At 32.4% G+C, this 19,236-nt stretch overlaps 1 protein-coding gene across 1 annotated transcript; it reads left to right on the forward strand.

Moving 5' to 3' along the window:
* The first annotated feature begins 22 nt into the window (after window positions 1-22).
* Window positions 23-13,307, forward strand: LOC127710978 (uncharacterized). The gene is made up of 8 exons (XM_052216924.1): window positions 23-76; window positions 1,847-1,959; window positions 4,336-4,563; window positions 5,668-5,757; window positions 6,663-6,761; window positions 7,649-7,751; window positions 11,268-11,305; window positions 12,964-13,307. The coding sequence occupies exons 2-8, from the start codon at window positions 1,887-1,889 to the stop codon at window positions 13,269-13,271; spliced, it is 939 nt and encodes a 312-aa protein (XP_052072884.1). The 5' UTR covers window positions 23-76; window positions 1,847-1,886; the 3' UTR covers window positions 13,272-13,307.
* Window positions 13,308-19,236: the final 5,929 nt, after the last annotated feature.

Here is a 19,236-nt window from a genome sequence, read left to right on the forward strand (position 1 = left end):
TATTTTTTTAATTTAGGAAACTTGAGAGTGATGTTGTCTATGTAAACTTAACGAATGTCTTGAAAAAAGGAGATGGGTAAGTATTATGTTTTTGTCATCAGTTACAACTTATAAATATTAGTCTTAAACATGTATTCATATTTTTATACAAACGTATGATACCGCAATAAGTATAATTGACACATGTTACTGACATAATTTTCACTGAGAAGGCTCAGGACGAATCGATTTCATTATATCTTGTTTGGGAGCATAAAAAAAGACCAAAAACAAAACAATCCAATCTTTTTATAAAATCAATTTTGGCTGATAGAGTTTTAACATTGTAATCATGTATAATTAAAATATGATGCTTATCAGGAAATAGTGGGTGTATGTAAATGTATAGTAACCAAACTAAATAATTATGTTTCGATAGTACACGAATGTCTATACAATTTGTCGAGCTCTTATATTTGCCTCCAGTCCATAAAGGTGGAAAAAACTTACAGGAACAAACCATTGAGATAATAATCGAAGTCATCCATCTGTTGTTTTATCTATACCCTCACGTCTTTCATTATGATCAGTTGAATAACAAAAGATACCAAACATTACCGTGCAGCAAAAGTAAGTTCAGAAAAAATGACTTAATTATAAATATTTGGTATTACAGACATTAAAACATTAATACATTGGTATGAGTAAATGTCATATCTTAGAATGCGCGCAGCTATTTGAAGCAATCTCAGAGTGTAACATCTGTTGGATCATAAATCATACTTACTTACACTTATCGGCAGTTGTACTTCGGACGAGATTTAATGCAGCAAAGTCATGAAAGTGTAGTAAGTCACAATACTCTGTAATGCCTTAAAGATAAGGAAGTTTGTACTGAATTTCAATACAAAACAATTAACAGATACATGTTATACTGGTTTAAAACTATAAGTAAGCGAATTTATATAAGTTTCCTTAACTCTTGCCATAACGATTTAAAAACAACAGTACTATAACCCGTTTTGATTAACATTTTTAGTAAAAAAAAAAAATAGAATAAAAATTCAAAACCGTATTTGCTTAATAAATAAAGAAAACACTGGGTGCGAAATACTACTTTTTATCAAATACCAGCATTGAAGTTGAATCATATTTATTTCTACAATAAACCCGTACATTTCTTAAAAATATATTATCGAAATGATGATACATGTACACTATAAGGTATGTGCAATATCGGACTATCTCAAATAATGCAAGTAGCGTCTTCGATAAAAACAACAGTCAAATGGGTAGTTTGAATAATCGAACTAAGATAAAATTGAGAATGGAAAGGGGGAATGTGTCAAAGAGACAAAAACTCAAACCAAAGAGCAGAAAACAGCCCAATGACAACAATGGGTCTTCCACACAGCGAGAAAATCCCACACCCGGAGGCCGGCTTCATCTGGCTCCTAAACAATAATGTGTACTAGGTCAGTGAAAATGGACGTCACACTAATATCCGAAACATATACTTGAACAAAAAAAAAACATACAAGACTAACAAAGGCAAGAGGCTCCTGACTTGGAACAGGCGAAAAATGCGGTGGGGTTAAACGTGTTTTGTGAGATCTCAACCCTCCCCCTATACCTCTAGCCAATGTAGAATAAACAAACTCACAGCAATACGCACAGTAAAACCCCAATTTAATAGAAATCCGAATTCGGTGTTAGATGTTGTTTTTAATGAACTGGTTTCGACAAATTTAGTGTATTTTACAACAATTTTACACATCTTTGTTTTCGAATGCATTATACGACTGTTATGGTCATGTTGTAGTATTTTAATCAGTTGTCTTCACATGATTATGTTGCGTTTATTCAGTAAAGAGAGAAAGGTAGAAACTGGAGGGCTTACGTCTGTTATGGTTAATGGTACCACAACGAAGGAGATTTGCTGTCCAGGCTTCCATAATAGCAACAGAGGAAGGTGTAAAAGTAAGCTATCTCAATAACATATTTAAAGTTTGTAAAATTGTATGCTCCTGTCTTTTAACCATATTAGGTAAAATAAATTAGTTGGATCCGTTTGACAACGAATTTCTCTTCCATTAGGTCTTGGTTGTAGATGGGTAATTTTGAGAGGACGGCTTATAAATACATGCAAGCAAAAAAAAAATTTCTAGCATGCAAAAAAGAAATATTTCCTTATTTTGTTTACAAATGCTGTGGTTATGGATATTTCACACACTAAAACAAATAATTGCATTTCATCAAATGGACTCCGAAATGATGAACACTGAAAGAGAAACATTCATGAAAGTGCAATTAACTAGTGGCGCATTTTAATGCCTCCACCTTACCGGAGGGAGCTTTAAGTTTTACCCTTGTCCGTCTTTTGTCCGTCCATACGTACGTCCCGAAATTGGTTTCCGTTCTCTAACTTTAGTTTGCTTTAACCAAATGTTTTTAAACTTAAACACAATGCTTATTACCACAGAATACAGACCGAGTTTGAATTTGGGCGGCGTCACTTTTACCGTTCTAGAGTTATGCTCTTCACAAATTGAAAAAAAAATGTTTCACGGATTCAACCTACCTAAACCCTTTTTTCAAACGACTATATCTGCAATCGGGGTCAAAATAACAAAAGATACCAAATATAAGCGTACAGAACTTTTAAGGAAATGTCAGTATTTTTTAGTCTGAATATATATTTGACATCAGCTAAACGACACAATTACCCAAAAGGCCTCTAGAGGCCAAAACACAGTCTACAACAAAAGACAGCTTTTTTACCAGAAGCCAAGCTCTAAGTCGCCGGTTTAAACCATCTATGGGTACATTAAACAGGAGTTATCTACTATGAACGCCTTATCCTCCAAATTACAAAAACATTTAGTAGTGAAGTTGAAGTCATCTCTTCACAAATTTCAAGGACGCCATCAAGAGTTGGTTGACCGTTTTGGAATATCTGTTTCACAGATGACGACAGACATATATGTTCCGATTGTCGTAACCACAATCCCGTGGTCACTCTCTTCCTCAAATGTGATCTACCGAATAAGACTTATCACCGAATTTGTACTTACACGAGTAACACGACGGGTGCCACATGTGAAGCAGGATCTGCTTACTTTTCCGGAGTACATGAGATCACCCCTAGTTTTGTTTTAAAGGGGTTCGTGTTGCTCTTGCTTAAGATATAAGTGTTGTTCTTTGTGATTTTTGATTTTTCAATTTTTGTGTTGTTTATACCGGTAACAATATCGTCTGTCCTTTGTCATAAAAAAACATGTTTTAATGTCAAAATTTCATATTTGGCCAAGTTTCAGGGTTAAAAATTTCACATGACCGATGATCTAGAATTTGGTAATGTCTTAGAGTTAGGTAATAGTCAATAACCAATCCGCTATTTCGTGATATAACTTATAAAAGTATTTTATAGCAGTAACACAACGGGTGTCACATGTGAATCAGGATCTGCTACCCTTCCGGAGCACCTGAGATCATCCCCTGGTTTTGGTGGGGTTCGTGTTGCTTAGTCTTTAGTTTCTTTGTTGTGTTTTGTGTACTGTTTCTCTTTACGTCGTTTTTCGTTTTTTTGCCATGGCATTGGCAATATACAAATTAGAAAATGGTATATGATTGCCAATGAGACAACTCTCCACAAGAGATCAAATGACACAGAAATTAAAAACTATAGGTCACCGTACGGCCTTCAACAATGAGCAAAGCCCATACCGCATAGTCAGCTATAAAAGGCCCCGAAATGACAAATGTAAAACAATTCAAACGAGAAAACTTACGGCCTAATTTATGTACAAAATAATGATCAAACCCTCCCCTCTGTTTATTTTCGACTTGTGAGTTTTAATTCCTCTTTGGTATCTTTCGCCTCTCCTTTACAAAAATTGATTGCCTGTCTGTGAATTGATTTTTACTGTTATTAATGGGTCATTGTACTTTAAACTTCTCGAAAATTACCCGATAAACGGTATTTCTGCCGTTCTGGTTAGGCTCTCAAATGGTTAATTTATCTGTCGTCAACACATTTTATCTTGAACATATGACGTTTATTTAAAAATAATAAAACAACAGACCTGTCGTGTGCAAACAAATCGATAAGAACAAAAGTAAATACTGGTATACATTAATGAGACAGCAATTGCAACCAATCCAAATCTCAAGGTCAAAATGCGTCTTTATCATACACAACTGTTTCCGAGTCTTTCATTATCATAAGACTATTCTACTGTCAGTGAAATTAGAATTTGATACCGTTAAAAACCCATTACCGTGTTAGCAATATCTTATAGGATGTCCTACAAAGAAATTAATATCTTTCTTTTTTTTACAAAAATATACTTATAGGATGTCCCAAAGGTACATACGGTCTAGATTGTCTGAACAAATGTGATTGCACAGGCTTCAGAAAGTGTGACCGCAGAACTGGAGAATGCCAAAAATGCAAAAAAAAGCCATGTGAAGATGATGACGGAGGAGATGATGATAAGTCATCGGTATTGATCACCAAGAAATCAATAACTTCCGATGTATCAGTTTCGGTTCAAACTACAACAGACAGTGAAAACAAAAACGGTGCGTTAAAAGAAGTTCTGAAATGCATGTTACTTACACATATATATTGACATGTTTTTCGCTGTTTAAACAACAGCGTGATAAAATTCGCGATATATCTACACTGTTATGTTTTTGTTTTTATGTCTGTGATGTATGATTACAGTTTTGGCTGTCGGATCCCAATTTTTGACGAGTTGAACAATTATGTTTGTGTGGGTTGCTCACCCATATAACGGAACTATGAACAACTGTCATACAAGTGGGAGGTTTAGCTAGCTATAAAACCAGGTTTAAACTACAATTTCCTTCAGAAAATTCCTCCATCAAGTCAGGATTACGACAGTTGTTTTTTCATTCCGTTGGTTGATATAGTCGAACGTTTGATTTTGTCAGGTTTTATGTACTTCTTCCTTTTTGACCTTGACGTTAGGTATTTTTGTAAATACTGTTTTGCTGAACTTCCAGTGGCAAATGTTGCATGCATATTCACGAATAGAAAAACAAATAAAATATATATGTAAGGAAAGATCAGCCGGAATAAAGAGCGAGAAATTTGGACTGTCGCTGGGAAATAAGGGTGTTGGATAGGAAAAAAATTGTTGCTCGTGACAGGCCACATTTTGCAAGGGTTCTGTTACGTTTCGATTGCGTGTTACAGGTTTACTTTATAAGTTGATGAAAAGCTTACTTTCCCCGGAGTTATTTTTCCTTTAATTTTATGCTAATTTCATTTCAAGCCAGAATAAACAGACATCAATTTGAAAATGCTTTCACTGTTGTTTTTTTCTGCGGTACAAATTTGAAAAATATGAAAATTGTATTCACTGCACTCAACGGATGAAACAGCACCTGTGATCACCCCTGGTATTTGATGGGCTTTGTGTTGCTCAGTCTTTCGTTTTCTTTGTTGTGTTTTGTGTACTGTTTGTCATTTCGTCGTTTTCGTTTTTTTGCCATGGCGTTGTCAGTTTGTTTTCGACTTATGAGTTTGAATATCCCTTTTGTATCTTTCGCCTCTCTTTTACTGGATATTAAGTTATAAGTGTATTGAATATTTTTTATTTTGTTGTTTTTGTTGTTGTTTCAACATGTGTAAGCTACGACTGTTTTTGTTTATTACAGTTTTATCTACTGTTCGTACTTGTGATGTATGTAAAGAATTTGGAAACTGCTCCAGTGAACAAGAGTGTAGTGTATTTTCAGATCTGCATGGTAGGTAATAACATGTATTACTGCCCATTACGAATACAATTATTTACTGAACAATTATATAATTCGATATGCTCGTTAACTTTGTTTGTTGTGAAGTGTAAGATCTAAAGAGATTTAATAAGAGTTCATATTCAGACGATTTTTAAGCATCCGATTAAATATTGCCGTACAAATGTTTCGGTATTTTTCAATGTGGACTTTCCAAAAAATGTCTGACTAACTGCAAAATATTTCCAGAAAAATCTGCAACTATTTTTCGACATTTACTAAACATTATCCACTGACGTGATTGTTAACATATTTCAAATAGCAAAAAGAACAATTTCGTTGTTTTTTTTTTTTAATTTTATTAATTGTACGTTTATACTTAATTTATTCATATAGAGTTGAATTCTTACTTTATTGTGTTGATATGCGTTTTTCGGGAAATATTTGTAGTCAAAGTGCTAGAGTGTCACTCAAAATGATTGGTTGATTTAAAATATGCTTACATGTCATATGAATTTGAATCAAATTATACACACGAACTGATAAATGTGTTTATATGACTAATACCTCTTACACTCATCAGTGCTATCGAATTAATATATCAGCTTCTTATGCATTTTTCAAAACAATCTTCCATCAAATTAGTTCTCTTAAAATTATGTTTAATCAAAAGTATTTATTCATACATGTATATCTAAAAATTCACAAGATGAACTGTTGATGCAAATATTATATATGTTGCTTTTGAATATTTTTGATAGTAAAATGTAATGTTGAAATAGAAATGGCAATAGTTTAAATCAAATGTTGAAATTTAATTGGATGTTGAGTTATAAATGTATTGAATATTTTTTATTTTGTTGTTTTTTGTTGTTGTTGCAAAATGTGTATGCTACGACTGTTTTTGTTTATTGTAGTTATATCTACTGTTCACACTTGTGATGTTTGTGAAGAATTTGGAAACTGCTCCAGTGAACAAGAGTGTAGTATACATGGTGTAGTTTCCGATCAGCATGGTAGGTAATTACGTGTATTACTGCCCATTATGACTACAATTGTATACTGAACAATTGTATAATTCGATACGATCGTTAGCGTTGTTTGTTTGACGTATAAGATATCAAGAGATTTAATAAGATTTCTGATTCAGACGATTTTTAAGCATCCAATTAAATATTTCCTTACAAATGTTTTGGTATTTTTCAATGTCCCAAACAATGTCTGATTAACTGAAAAAATTTCCAAAATAATCCTCAACTAATTTTTGACATTTAGTAAACGTTATCCACCGACGTGACTGTAAACTTATTTCAAACAGCTAAAAGAACTATTTCGTTTTTTTTTATTACTTTGAGTAAATGTACGTTTTTACTTAATTTATCAAAAAGTAAAATAACAAAAATACCAACTCCAAGGAAATGTCAATATTGAGTTTAATTCTTACTTTATTGTGTTGATCTGTGTTTGTTGGGAACCATTTGTAGTCAAAGTACTAGAGTGTCACTCAAAATGAGTGGTTGATTTAAAATATGCTTATATATCTGATAAATTTGAATCAAATTATACACATGAACTGATAAACGTGTTTATATGACTGATACCTCTTACACTCATCAGTGCTTTCGAATTAATATATCAGCTTCTTATGCATTTTTTTGAAATGAAGAAGTTTGCTACTAAAACTCCTGAAATAAGAGCCAGTCAAATCAATAAATAAATACATTGTAGTAGACAATAAATTTAAGGAACTGTTTTTGAATAAAAAGCCAAATATTTTACTCTTTCGGTAACAAGAACCATTCTACTGTTTTGGTATCAGAAAAAATAAGAATGATAAGAGTTATTGAAAACTGTAACGGAATGTCTAATGAAATGAATATCATATTCTTTATTTTCATTGCAGATTCTGATTCTAGCCGCAAGACTGACAAGTGGACTATCATTATAATGGTATTGTCCGTAAGTGTCATAGGAAATGTCATCGCTTTTGTATTGGGATTCAGAAGGTTGGTTAAACTTATATAGATTTCAAAGAAATTAGCCAATATTTAAGTTCAAACCCTGACAGACATCAAATAATAGAATACCTTATCTATCATCTCTGTTAAAGAAAATGCTTTATTAAATACAAACCACAATTTAAATATAAACAAGGAAAAGACATAAAATGAACAAAACCTTTTAGTTCTCTCATATAGATAACTATGTCAATACATTCACTTATTCAGTATGTATTATAAACCAAATTTATAGTTTAAGGGAGAAAACCAAGTTTTTGGGAGGAGAGTACAACAACGGGAGGTTCCAAAGAATTTTTTCACTATATTATATATTATCATCAATTCAGTAATACTTAAATGAGGAACGGAGAATATGTTTATACCCTTTCTACATGGAAATCATTCACTCCATCCGTTTGCCAAGAAAATATAATCCTACAGGTACAAATGAATGGACTTGGCTTCATATTTGGTCAGTAATTTGGCAGTGATGAGTTGATCATCATCTCAGTATTCAGTGCTTTGGTACTGATTTAAATTCTTCATTGTTATTTTGAGAAATTATTAAGTAGCTTAGATTCTAACTCACTCGGGAGGAGTTCATCCTTTGTGGATTTGGCTTTTCTTTTTATATCCGTTAGGTCTTATATAGCTCCTGGAGTATTCAAATATTTATAAATCCTTTGAATTTTGAAGCGTTCCCGACGAAGATATATACAAATAATCAATTCGCACGCACGAACATTTATTAAGTATTGGTTCCTTTTTGCAACCTGTGGGCGCTTTCATATCTGTCAGACACCTAGTTTTATTTTCCGATATTAAAATTACAAATATGGTAGTGCTTAGCACGACAACGTGTACAATTTTATATGGTTTTTGTCTCGCCTGCGACGAAAGTCACAGTCTGGGAACATAGGGATTACTATACGGCGGCGGCGGTGTAAACTATTTGCGTAAAGCTTTATATTGCAGAAGGTATAAGACCTGGATAATTCATACCTTATGTGCAGATACCTTATGTTACGAAGTTTACGTCTGTCATATGACCATTGTCCTTGACCTCATTTTCATTGTTCAGCGACTGTTTGAAAAAAAGTTATTGTGTTTTTGTCATGTTAACTTCTCACTTATTATGAGTAATATGATAACTGTATTTGGTATATGGATTCCTTGCAACGTCTACATGTCCGTCAGACAGGATTCACCTGACCTCGATCTCATTTTATGGATCAGTGATCAAGGTAAACGTTACTTGATTATGTCCGTTTCTCAGAAACTTTAAGCAATAGGCCAACTATATGTGGTGTATGGAATGATTACAAGGGGTACATATCAGTCTGGCAGGTTCGACTGACCTTGACCTTATTTTCATGGTTCATTGGTCATGTTAAGTTTTTGTGTTTTGGTCTGTTTTTCAAGTATTATAAGCAATAGGTCAACTATATTTGGTGTAATGATAGATTGTAAGGTGTACATGTTTGTCTAGCAGGTATCATCTGACCTTGACCTCATTGGTCAATGTTAAGGATTTGTGTTTTTCGTCTATTTTTCAAATACTTTACGTAGTAGGTCAACTATATTTGGTGTATGGAATGATTGTAAGGTATACATGTCTGTCTGGCAGGTATAATCTGACCATGGCCTCATTTTCATGGTTCATTGGTCAAATTTAAGTCTTTGTGTTTTATCTGTTTACCATAAGCAATAGGTCAACCATATTTGGTGAATGGAATTATTATAAGGTGTACATGTCTGTCTGACAAGATTTATCAGACCTTGACCTTATTGTCATAGATCTTTAAAACGTTAAGTTTATGTGATACTTGTAAAAAACTTTTATCTTTAAGACTTTCAACATTAAATCAGTGGTCAGTAAAGCAGGCGAGACATTTCAGCGTTTGCACTCATGTTTTAATTGTATATGATAGAATATATATTTTTAGCAATTTTTTTATGGGAAAATCAGAAAAACTTAGAAATTTAACTGGACTTGTTTAGTGATAAACCATTTTACATAATTATATTTTTGCACAGAAAATATATATTCATAAGCTTAAATTTTTATTGGGTGAAAGAGTGATAAGAATGATAGAATAAAATAAGTACAATAAATCTTTGGATGAAAAATGATTTATTCTTTGTAAAAATTAAAAAAAAACAACTAAAATTCAATACAATAAAACAATTTTAGAAAAATATAAGTGGCAAAGGAAACAATGGATTGAAACAATGTTAATTTTAGATATGTCTCTTGTCGGTTAAAATATTTTAATCAAAGTAGAAATGTTTGTAAGGAATGGTACAGTTCCCATGACTTAGAAAATATGATTCGGTTTAATTTTAAGAAAGAACACGTCTAATTTGCCTGACAAACATATTGTCTATTATATAGGATTTGTAAAAAATAGTCACATGCTATTGAATACAAATGTAATTATATGAGCCATCGGACATTTAAAGCGATTGCAATTTTTATTTTCGCTTATAACTGTCAGTTTTGTACTTTTGTGAACAAATAAAGGAGTTTTGTTAAATTTCTGAGAGACAAGAACACACGAAAAGTTGTTATTCAGTTTACAATATTTTATTTATTTATGTTTCAAATTCAATGATTTCTTTATAAATAAAAATAAACAACTGAAACATGTGAATGTTTAACATCTGAAAAGCGTTATGGTATTGATTGACTGTTTTTTTCATTATTATAAAAACCAAATCTGTTAATCCAAAACATATTTTAAACTTTCACACTATTTGCCAATATTTTCTCTATTACGATTCCCCCTCCCCAATTTTTCTTGCAAGACGCTGATTACTCCCAAATGTCTATCAAAATATTGCAGTTTATTCATTTCCTTTTCGTTTTGAAAAATTCTTCCATTATTTATTTCTATACGGGAAAAAAAACTGTTGTTAAATAAGTGTTTATTGGAATCAATTGTATCCCTCTTCTTGCGGACCTGTTCCAGTTTTCGTATAAAGAGGCTTCATATATGAGCTTCTTAGGGAAATGAAAGTAGCCATCACATATCAATTTGAACTTTTGTTTCTTTAGAGATAATGTCCTCTTACTGAATAAGTTAGTGACGATCTTGATCACATCCATCCAAGCATACTTGATGTAAAGGATACCGGATATGCTAATCTGTATTTACATCTTGAAACAATTAATGTACACTGGCAACTTTCAATATGGAGCTCGTACGATTTAACTAGGATTGTGATTCATGATTGAGGATTGCTGTTAACTAACGACATCATAAATTTGAGAACCCTTATGAAATATATGATAGATTGAATAAATTCGTTGCATATTTCGTTTTTTTGTTGTTTTAAATACTAGAGCTAGACTATATTTTTTATATTTATATTTGATGTGTTTCCCTCGGTTTTGGTTTGTAACCCGGATTTGTTTTTTTCTCAATCGATTTGTGAATTTCGAACAGAGGTATACTACTGTTGCCTTTATTTATTGAGGTATAACCATATGTTTTGCATTTTCTCTTCGCCTAATTTCAGGTATCAAAGAAGGCGACAACGAAAGCAAAGTCAAACCGGTAATTAATTAATTAAGTTTACCTCGAAAATAAAATACTTTTCAAACAGTCAGCAACAACTCCTGTTCTATAACAGGAAGAAGAAGATAATGATGTGAATTAATTGAACAAGTCTCGTACAAATACACTACAAGTATGTAAATTGGTACTTAACAGTCTAATCCGAATTCTAAATTCATGTCCATCATTATTAAAACAATCCTATTTCTAGCTATTTTATTTTTGAATATTGAAATTGTTACTATAAGTTGCAAAATAAATATATGTCATATCTAAATATATGAATTTCAATTCATTAGTTAAAAGACAGTTCTGATCGTTTCGAGTATTAAGATTTTAAAATTAAAATCTAGATAGTGCTACTGATTGACATAATTTTGGTGGAGTTCGTGTTGCTCAGTCTTATGTACTATTGTTTGTCATTTCGTCGTTTTTACTTTTATTTCAATTACCTTGTCAGTTTGTTTTCGACTTACGAGTTTGATTTTGAATATCCCTTTGGTATATTTCGCCTCTCTTTTAAACTTGAGAGTATTGTCTACAAACAAAAATTATCACAACAGGTAAGTTGTCATAACACTACATCATTTACCAAAATTATATAAATCTTAGAAAATCGATTCAAAAATGTTAAAATGTTACCATTTTTCTATTGATTTAAACGATAAATGTTGTATCAAATGAATGCAACTTCACTTCTCGACTACTGTATCACTAGCCTGTCAACACTGAGGTTGTGAGTTTGAATCCCGCACGTGGCCGGTGCGCTCGACTTCAATCTTAATTGACTAGGATTGTCAGTTTTCCTACAGAAGGTCTGTGGTTTTCTCCGGGTACTCCGCCTTCCTAAAAAAAACTGACCGCCATCAAATCGCACATTAGTGCTGAAAGTGGCGTTATACTCCAATCATTCAACCAATCAATCAATCAAATTTCATTAAATTAATCATTATTATGCCCCACCTACGATAGTAGAGGGGCATTATGTTTTTCGGTCTGTGCGTCTGATCGTTCGTTCGTTCGTTTGTCCGTCCGTCCGTCCGTCCGTCTGTCCCGCTTCAGGTTAAAGTTTTTGGTCAAGGTAGTTTTTGATGAAGTCCAATCACCTTGAAACTTAGTACATATGTTCCCTATGATATGATCTTTCTAATTTTAATGGCAAATTAGACACCCAATTTCACGGTCCACTGAACAAAGAAAATGATAGTGCGAGTGGGGTATCCGTGTACTATGGACACATTCTTGTTTTCTGTTTTAAATTATTGGTGAAAAAATCAGCATCAGAAAAAAAAACTTGTTATTGCCACTTCAAACTTCAATATGAAGACATTAAGCTTAATGTTTGTTTTTTGGTAATATTAAGAAAGATATTGGTAACAAAGCATTATTGGAGGAAATAGCAGTTAAGCGATGTTCAAATCTTACAAATCCATTAAAAACATATTAATCAAGGTATAAAATTGGGGGAATCAAATTAACTCTTAAAGAAGCGAGACAGGGTGCACCGACAAGCTAAGATCTAACATAGCGAAATTATGTCGTTAGTGAGTTGAGACACTGAAACATCGTATCAGTCAACCAATGTCGTTATCTGGCTAATTTCGCCTTTGTATATCTTTGACAAACCTAAATACATTTTTCTAGATATTATTTTACAGCTCCAGTCATCCAATTAACGAATGAAGTTAATAATGGCGTGGAAGCTAACCAAGACAGCATGGCAGAAAATTACATGGTTGGGTATAGCCAGATGACGGACGATTGTCATTCCTACAATGTATTGGACAACAACAGAGCCTATGTCAGCATGTATAATGTCATTAACGACATTAACCAGTACACAAATGATATGACACTCAGTAGTAATGACCTTCATAACTTTCATTCTGCGGGGGAAATAGAGACAGCCAGACATTCAGAGACAGTCAGACATTCAGTTGAAAATGACTACGAAACTGTAGAGTAGCATGGCACTCGAATTATATATATATCATAATATGGATATGAACTGTCTCTTTTCTATTGGCTTCTGAATGTTTAATATTTTCATGAAAGATAATAAAGCATCAAGCAATATGTTCCGTAGTTTTCAAAGATGTCTTTGATGTTACTGATTTCATTGATTATACTAATTATTAAATTAAGAAAAAAATTGAATAATTGTTTTCCTATCAAACAAAAGTATAAAATAGAAATAATAAAAGGTGGTATGATTGCCAATGAGACATATCTCCACCAGAAGCCAAATGTCATAGAATGTCACCGTACAGCCTTTAACAAGCAAGACCCATACAGCATAATAAACTATAAAAGGTTCCGAAATGACAAATGTAAAACAATTCAAACGAGAAAAAAAATTTGTTTTTCTGTAAAGCAATGGAACATGTGGAAGTAAGTTGTTTATATTGAAGACTTCATCATTTTGATAGACCACTAGTCTAAATGCCACATGTTAAGATACTGTTAATGCAGAAAAATATTTCGAGGTTTTTATTGTTGCGAAGAATGCGACTGGGTGAGTATCGCAATAATAAGAACTCGCACTTTGGTATCTGATTCATTCATCTTTATGCAGATTTCCAGAAATCGCAATAATAAATCTCGCATTTTTGTTCATTCAGAAAAAAATCGGAACGCAATTATTTCTGGATTTAAAGTAGTCGATAAGATAAATTCGTTACACAGTGTGCTAGGGCCAGTAAATTCCATAGGGTTCGAGCTTCGCTCTCACCCCATATATATCGTATTAGGTCACTAGCACACTGTGTAACTAATATGATTAGAGAAGCTGAAGCACTGTAACAACCAACTGAACTGTAATGTTTAGCGTAGAACTAATAAAGCAATAATTAAATAGTTTTTCTTCTGCAATAGTACTTTAGTAGTTTCTGAGTAAACGTATATCTCGTGAAAATACTAGAATTTAAACATCCTCATATTGTTTCCACTAAGATACGTAACTGCTATAGACATGATAGAATAAGGGTTAATGATATGTTAACTTGCTGTTACTAAATTTAGAAATCATTCTAAATTCAAGATCAAACTGCCTATTCAGTTCTACTAGTGAAGTTTTCTTAATATTTTGTGTGTAGGTATTTCATGATTTTGGAAACAAAATAAAATGAAAAAAATTGGGGTCATAGAATTAGATACGTCGTTATAGCAAACCTTAGTTTCGTATTTTTCTCTATCGAACCTACAGACATAATTCTTTTTTTTCATGTTTATAGATAGGTATAGGAAGATGTGGTATGAGTGCCAATGAGACAACTCTCCATCCAAGTAACAATTTATAAAAGTAAACCATTATAGGTCAAGGTACGGCCTTCAACACGGAGCATTGGCTCACACCGAACAGCAAGCTATAAAGGGCCCCTAAAATTACTAGTGTAAAACCATTCAAACGGGAAAACCAACGGTCTAATCTATATAAAAACGAGAAACGAGAAACACGTATGAACTACATAAACAGACGACTTACTTACTTAGGACAGGTGCAAACATTTGCAGCGGGATTAAACGTTTTAATGGTACCAAACCTTCTCCCTTTTCAGAAACAATAGTATAACATCACAACATAGAAAGACACACTATAAAATATCAATTGGAAGGCTTAACTCAATCAAAAAACGTAAATTAACACACAATGAACGAATAAATTTGATCTGTGATAACTGAATAAAAATACATAGTTAATAACAATTATAAGGGATAAATAATTAAGGTTAAAAGTAAATAAACAGGTTTAACAGTAGATTTGTATCTATCAACTACAGATTTTACAGTTAAAGATTCTTGGTGTTTTGATCTTAAAAAGTATGATTTATTTATTCCCAAGTAAAGTATAAAAAACGTTTCAAGAATTTAAAAAATATCTTTCTGTGATTTTTTCATAAAAATGTCAAGAAGGAAAGTGCTTTTTGTACTCTTTCAAATGAAGCCCCAAAAAGTATGTCTCCGACCTTTTAAAAACGTATTGAGCAATTTTTATGTTTTTTTCCTATTTTGTTTTCAAGAAAAGAGTTGCCTTTCTTCAGAACACTGAATCTGACGTTATAGTACAAGTTGCCCGCAACTTTCGCAAATATAGCAAATTGGACGTTTGAAACTCACATTCAGATTTTCAATAATAACAAAAATATATTCCAGTTTTATCCTGTAATACAAGTGATCAAATGTATGTATCAGTATTTGTCATTCTGTTGCCGTAAAAAACATAGCCTTCAGAAATACCGTCCGTTGAAAAGTAGAATTGTTCGAAATCACCTTCTTCTCCACTTGAAAAAGGAAAGTTTGTTTTTGACCCTGCCATTTCTTTGACAGAATAATTGAAATTAAAAAAAAAAAAAAAATGAAAGATGACAGTGACTAACTTCTAGACAACGAGACTTTATTAGATTATATAAGTGTATATTTTTTTTGCTCGTCACTTTCAGAAGATTGCACCAGCCCACTTTTCAGTCTACTCCTTCGCCACGGTAGTATTGACTAACGGACATAAGCACGGACGGACTACGAAATACAATAATACGTCCCGACCAAAACGGGCATATAAAAACTTTTCCAACTTATATATGGATTCATTATTTCTGAATACTTATAATCTAAGGAACTTAGAATGATAGTTAGAATCAAGTTTTAAATTTTAAATGTTTCATGTATTTGGTCTATTATAAAGTACGATCTCAGTTATTACTCTTTCACAAGTCTTGAATAAATGAGAAAACACAAAATACATTTAAGCCGGAAAAGACGCCTAGTTTAGAATTAAACAATTTTCATTTGAACTTACATTTTGAAAATATAAATTATGTCTCAAAACAGTTTAAATGTAGAAGATTCGATAGAGTCTAATCTAATGAATCTAAAAAGTAAAATAACAGAAATTCCGAACTCCAAGGAAAATTCAAAACGAAATTCCGTTATCAAATGGCAAAATTAAAAGCTCAAACACATCAAACAAATGGAAAACAAATGTCATATTTCTAACTTTGTACAGGCATTTCCTTATGTAGAAAATGGTGAATTTAACCTTGTTTTATAGCCAGCTAAACCTCTCACTTGTATGACAGTCGCATATAATTCCATTATATTGACAACAATGTGTGAGTAAAACAAACCGGCATAATAGTTGAAAATGACTAAAATTGTGGTACAGCAGTCAACATTCCAGAAAAGAGCTTCGGACGCATGAAATTTATAAAGTTTTGTTTTCATTTTTTTTTCTTCAACATTGTGTTATAATCTTAACTACTATAAAAACAAACAACAATGTCAACAATGAAAAACAAAATGGCATATAGACACTCTTAAGACAAAGCATATAAGCAAAAATGAAAGACAAGAATACAAAACAACGACCATAGCACAATAACACAATGGCACGATGTATAAGTACCGAGCCATGCCAAAAGAATATTATCAAAAATGGACTAAACAGTAAAGGATTAAATTATACAAAGAACACTATAACACGTAATTAAGATGATAAACAACGTCAGTGCCTAAAATCTATACTTCAAGACCATCATGTACTATTTGTGAAGTTGATACGGAATATTTATCAACAAGGTCTTGGTATCTTCCGATAATTTTTTGGACTTGACCCTGGTTCATCAACTTTCTGCTCAGACAGTGGTGACGTTTTGTAAAGTCTGAGTGGCAGCTGCAAGCTCTTGAATGCGGAATGAGTTGGGAAATGATATTCCATATGCAGCGTGTTGGTTTATTGCTGCTAAGGTGGGGGAAATTTATAATTTCAAAATCAAAATCGTCTCGTTTGTCATAGATTCCGGTACTGAGATGACCTCTAATGTAAATTGACCTTTTTTAAAATTATTAAAGACATGACAACGTATACAAATGTTGTCTGTTCTATGGTCGGGTTGTTGTCTCTTTGACACATTCCCCATTTCCATTCTCAATTTTACTGAAAAAATATTTCATCAACTTTTCTATGACATATAGCTTTATGAAAGTGAGGAATTTAATGTTGAATTTTATTCTACAGTTTAGTATTATAAATCAAGCATAGATTTCTTTAAAATCTTGACTTAAGCTTCAGTGAGAGCAAGCGAAATCTTTATTATGTTTCACTTCAGGCAATTTTTAATGAAATAAATTACAAAATACAATGCATCTTGCTTTGTTTTAAAAGATTGTTTTCTTCAATTTAGCAGTATAAATTAAATTGAACTTCATTTCAAAACCGGACAATATTTTACGGGAATCAGTTAGACTAAACAATCCAGAGAATAAGTAAAAAGAAAATTTGGTGTTACCGTGTTAATATATATCGACACTACATGATTCATTATTTATCGGCCTAAACGTTTAAAAACTCAATTTACAAAAGTTCAAATTCTAAGCGTTAGTAAATTAAAAGTTATCCATTTACACATGTAAAAAAAAATCAACATTTGTAGTGGAACGGTTAACTGTCAAGGTAACAAGTAGTGTAGTATCTTTTGTTCATTTTGTTTAAATGTCCACTAGCTATTTGCGGTGCTCAATTTTACAAAACATATTTTGATGCATACATCGTTTTCGAATCTGTAAAATACGCAAACTGGGACCTTCTAATCTACCGCTTTTGCCTAACAGGAAACAAAGTCATAACGTTTTTACGTCATAATCAAGTTGCGTTAGCTAATGTGCACAATATTGGCTGTTTGTCTATCAAGGCATGTGAGAAATAAAGCAATGGAAATAATAGACAGAGGTTTATTCGAGAAAGAAGTGACACTGTATTGGCATAAGTTTTTATAAGCATCGGCAAATAAGATGGTTTCCGAAAAAAAAATTTGTAACAAGGCGTCATTGAAAGATTGTTTAATTGATATCTATTTTGATTCTCACAAAACAGTTGGAAATAAAAATATGAAAAGTATATTTAATCATTTGGAAACCACTCTATCTTTCTTGCTTATTCCAGTGTTTGACACTAGATCTTTATGATTATTATTTTATACCTATAAAATTGTGGTGACATATAAGACTGAACTCAAACTGTCTGTAGCATAATTTGCATTTTACTATACTTTTAAAAGAGTTGTTGAATAGTTTGTGTAAAGGTGTGCAGTGCACATGGTTACTGTTTTAAGAGAATCTTTAAGATGAATGGATGACAAATGTTCCTTTTCAATGGATTCTTATTTTCTTTCCCAGCGTCCCCTTTTCCCCGAACGTGACCTACCGAATTAAACTTATCACCGGGTTTGTACTAACATGTGCAACACGACGGGTGCCATATGTGGAGAAGGATCTGCTTACCCTTCCGTAGCACCTGAGATCACCCCCAGTTTTTGATGGGGTTCGTGTTGCTCAGTCTTTGGTTTTATATGTTGTTTTTGGTGTTCTGTTGTTTGTTTGTCTTTTCTTTTTTAGCAATGGCGTTTGCGGTTCATTTTCGACGAATGAGTTTGTTATCCTTCGCCTCTCTTTTTATGATTATAGGGAAAATGACATACACATATAAATCTTTCTTTTTAATATCCGCCGAATGATTACTGGAACTGCAATTAAGTCAAGTCTTATCAAATGTAAAGATTCCCTTTACAATAAAGTGTAGATCATTCATTCAAAATTAACTCACTTCTAACCAATCGCCTTATATTTCTATCTTAAAATCATACTTATAAATTAAGAGCCTCAGTGGTTGCTATGAGTCATTAATGAAAATTAAACTGAAATGGAACATACACATAGTATACATATACGGTGTAATAGACGTTTGTGTGAAATACGTCTAAAATTTTTTAAAAAGACTCGATTTCAATTTCATGTGTAACATAACAACGACAACGATTTCGTGCATCTTAAATATGAAGAGAATTTAGCTGAGATCAAATCAATCGATTTAGATGATCTGAATATGAAATCTGAAAATGAATATATAACGAACGGAAACCACAAATACAATCGGGTGT

Source organism: Mytilus californianus, unplaced genomic scaffold (genome assembly GCF_021869535.1).
Source record: "Mytilus californianus isolate M0D057914Y unplaced genomic scaffold, xbMytCali1.0.p SCAF_8, whole genome shotgun sequence".
Taxonomy (NCBI): domain Eukaryota; kingdom Metazoa; phylum Mollusca; class Bivalvia; order Mytilida; family Mytilidae; genus Mytilus; species Mytilus californianus.

Coding starts and splice junctions, on each gene's coding strand:
- LOC127710978 (XM_052216924.1), top strand. CDS start 1,887: ATGGTTAATGGTACCACAACGAAGGAGATTTGCTGTCCAGGCTTCCAT. Junction 5,758..6,662: donor TGTATTTTCAGATCTGCATG/GTAGGTAATAAC, acceptor TGTTTATTGTAG/TTATATCTACTGTTCACACT. Junction 7,752..11,267: donor TTTGTATTGGGATTCAGAAG/GTTGGTTAAACT, acceptor GCCTAATTTCAG/GTATCAAAGAAGGCGACAAC.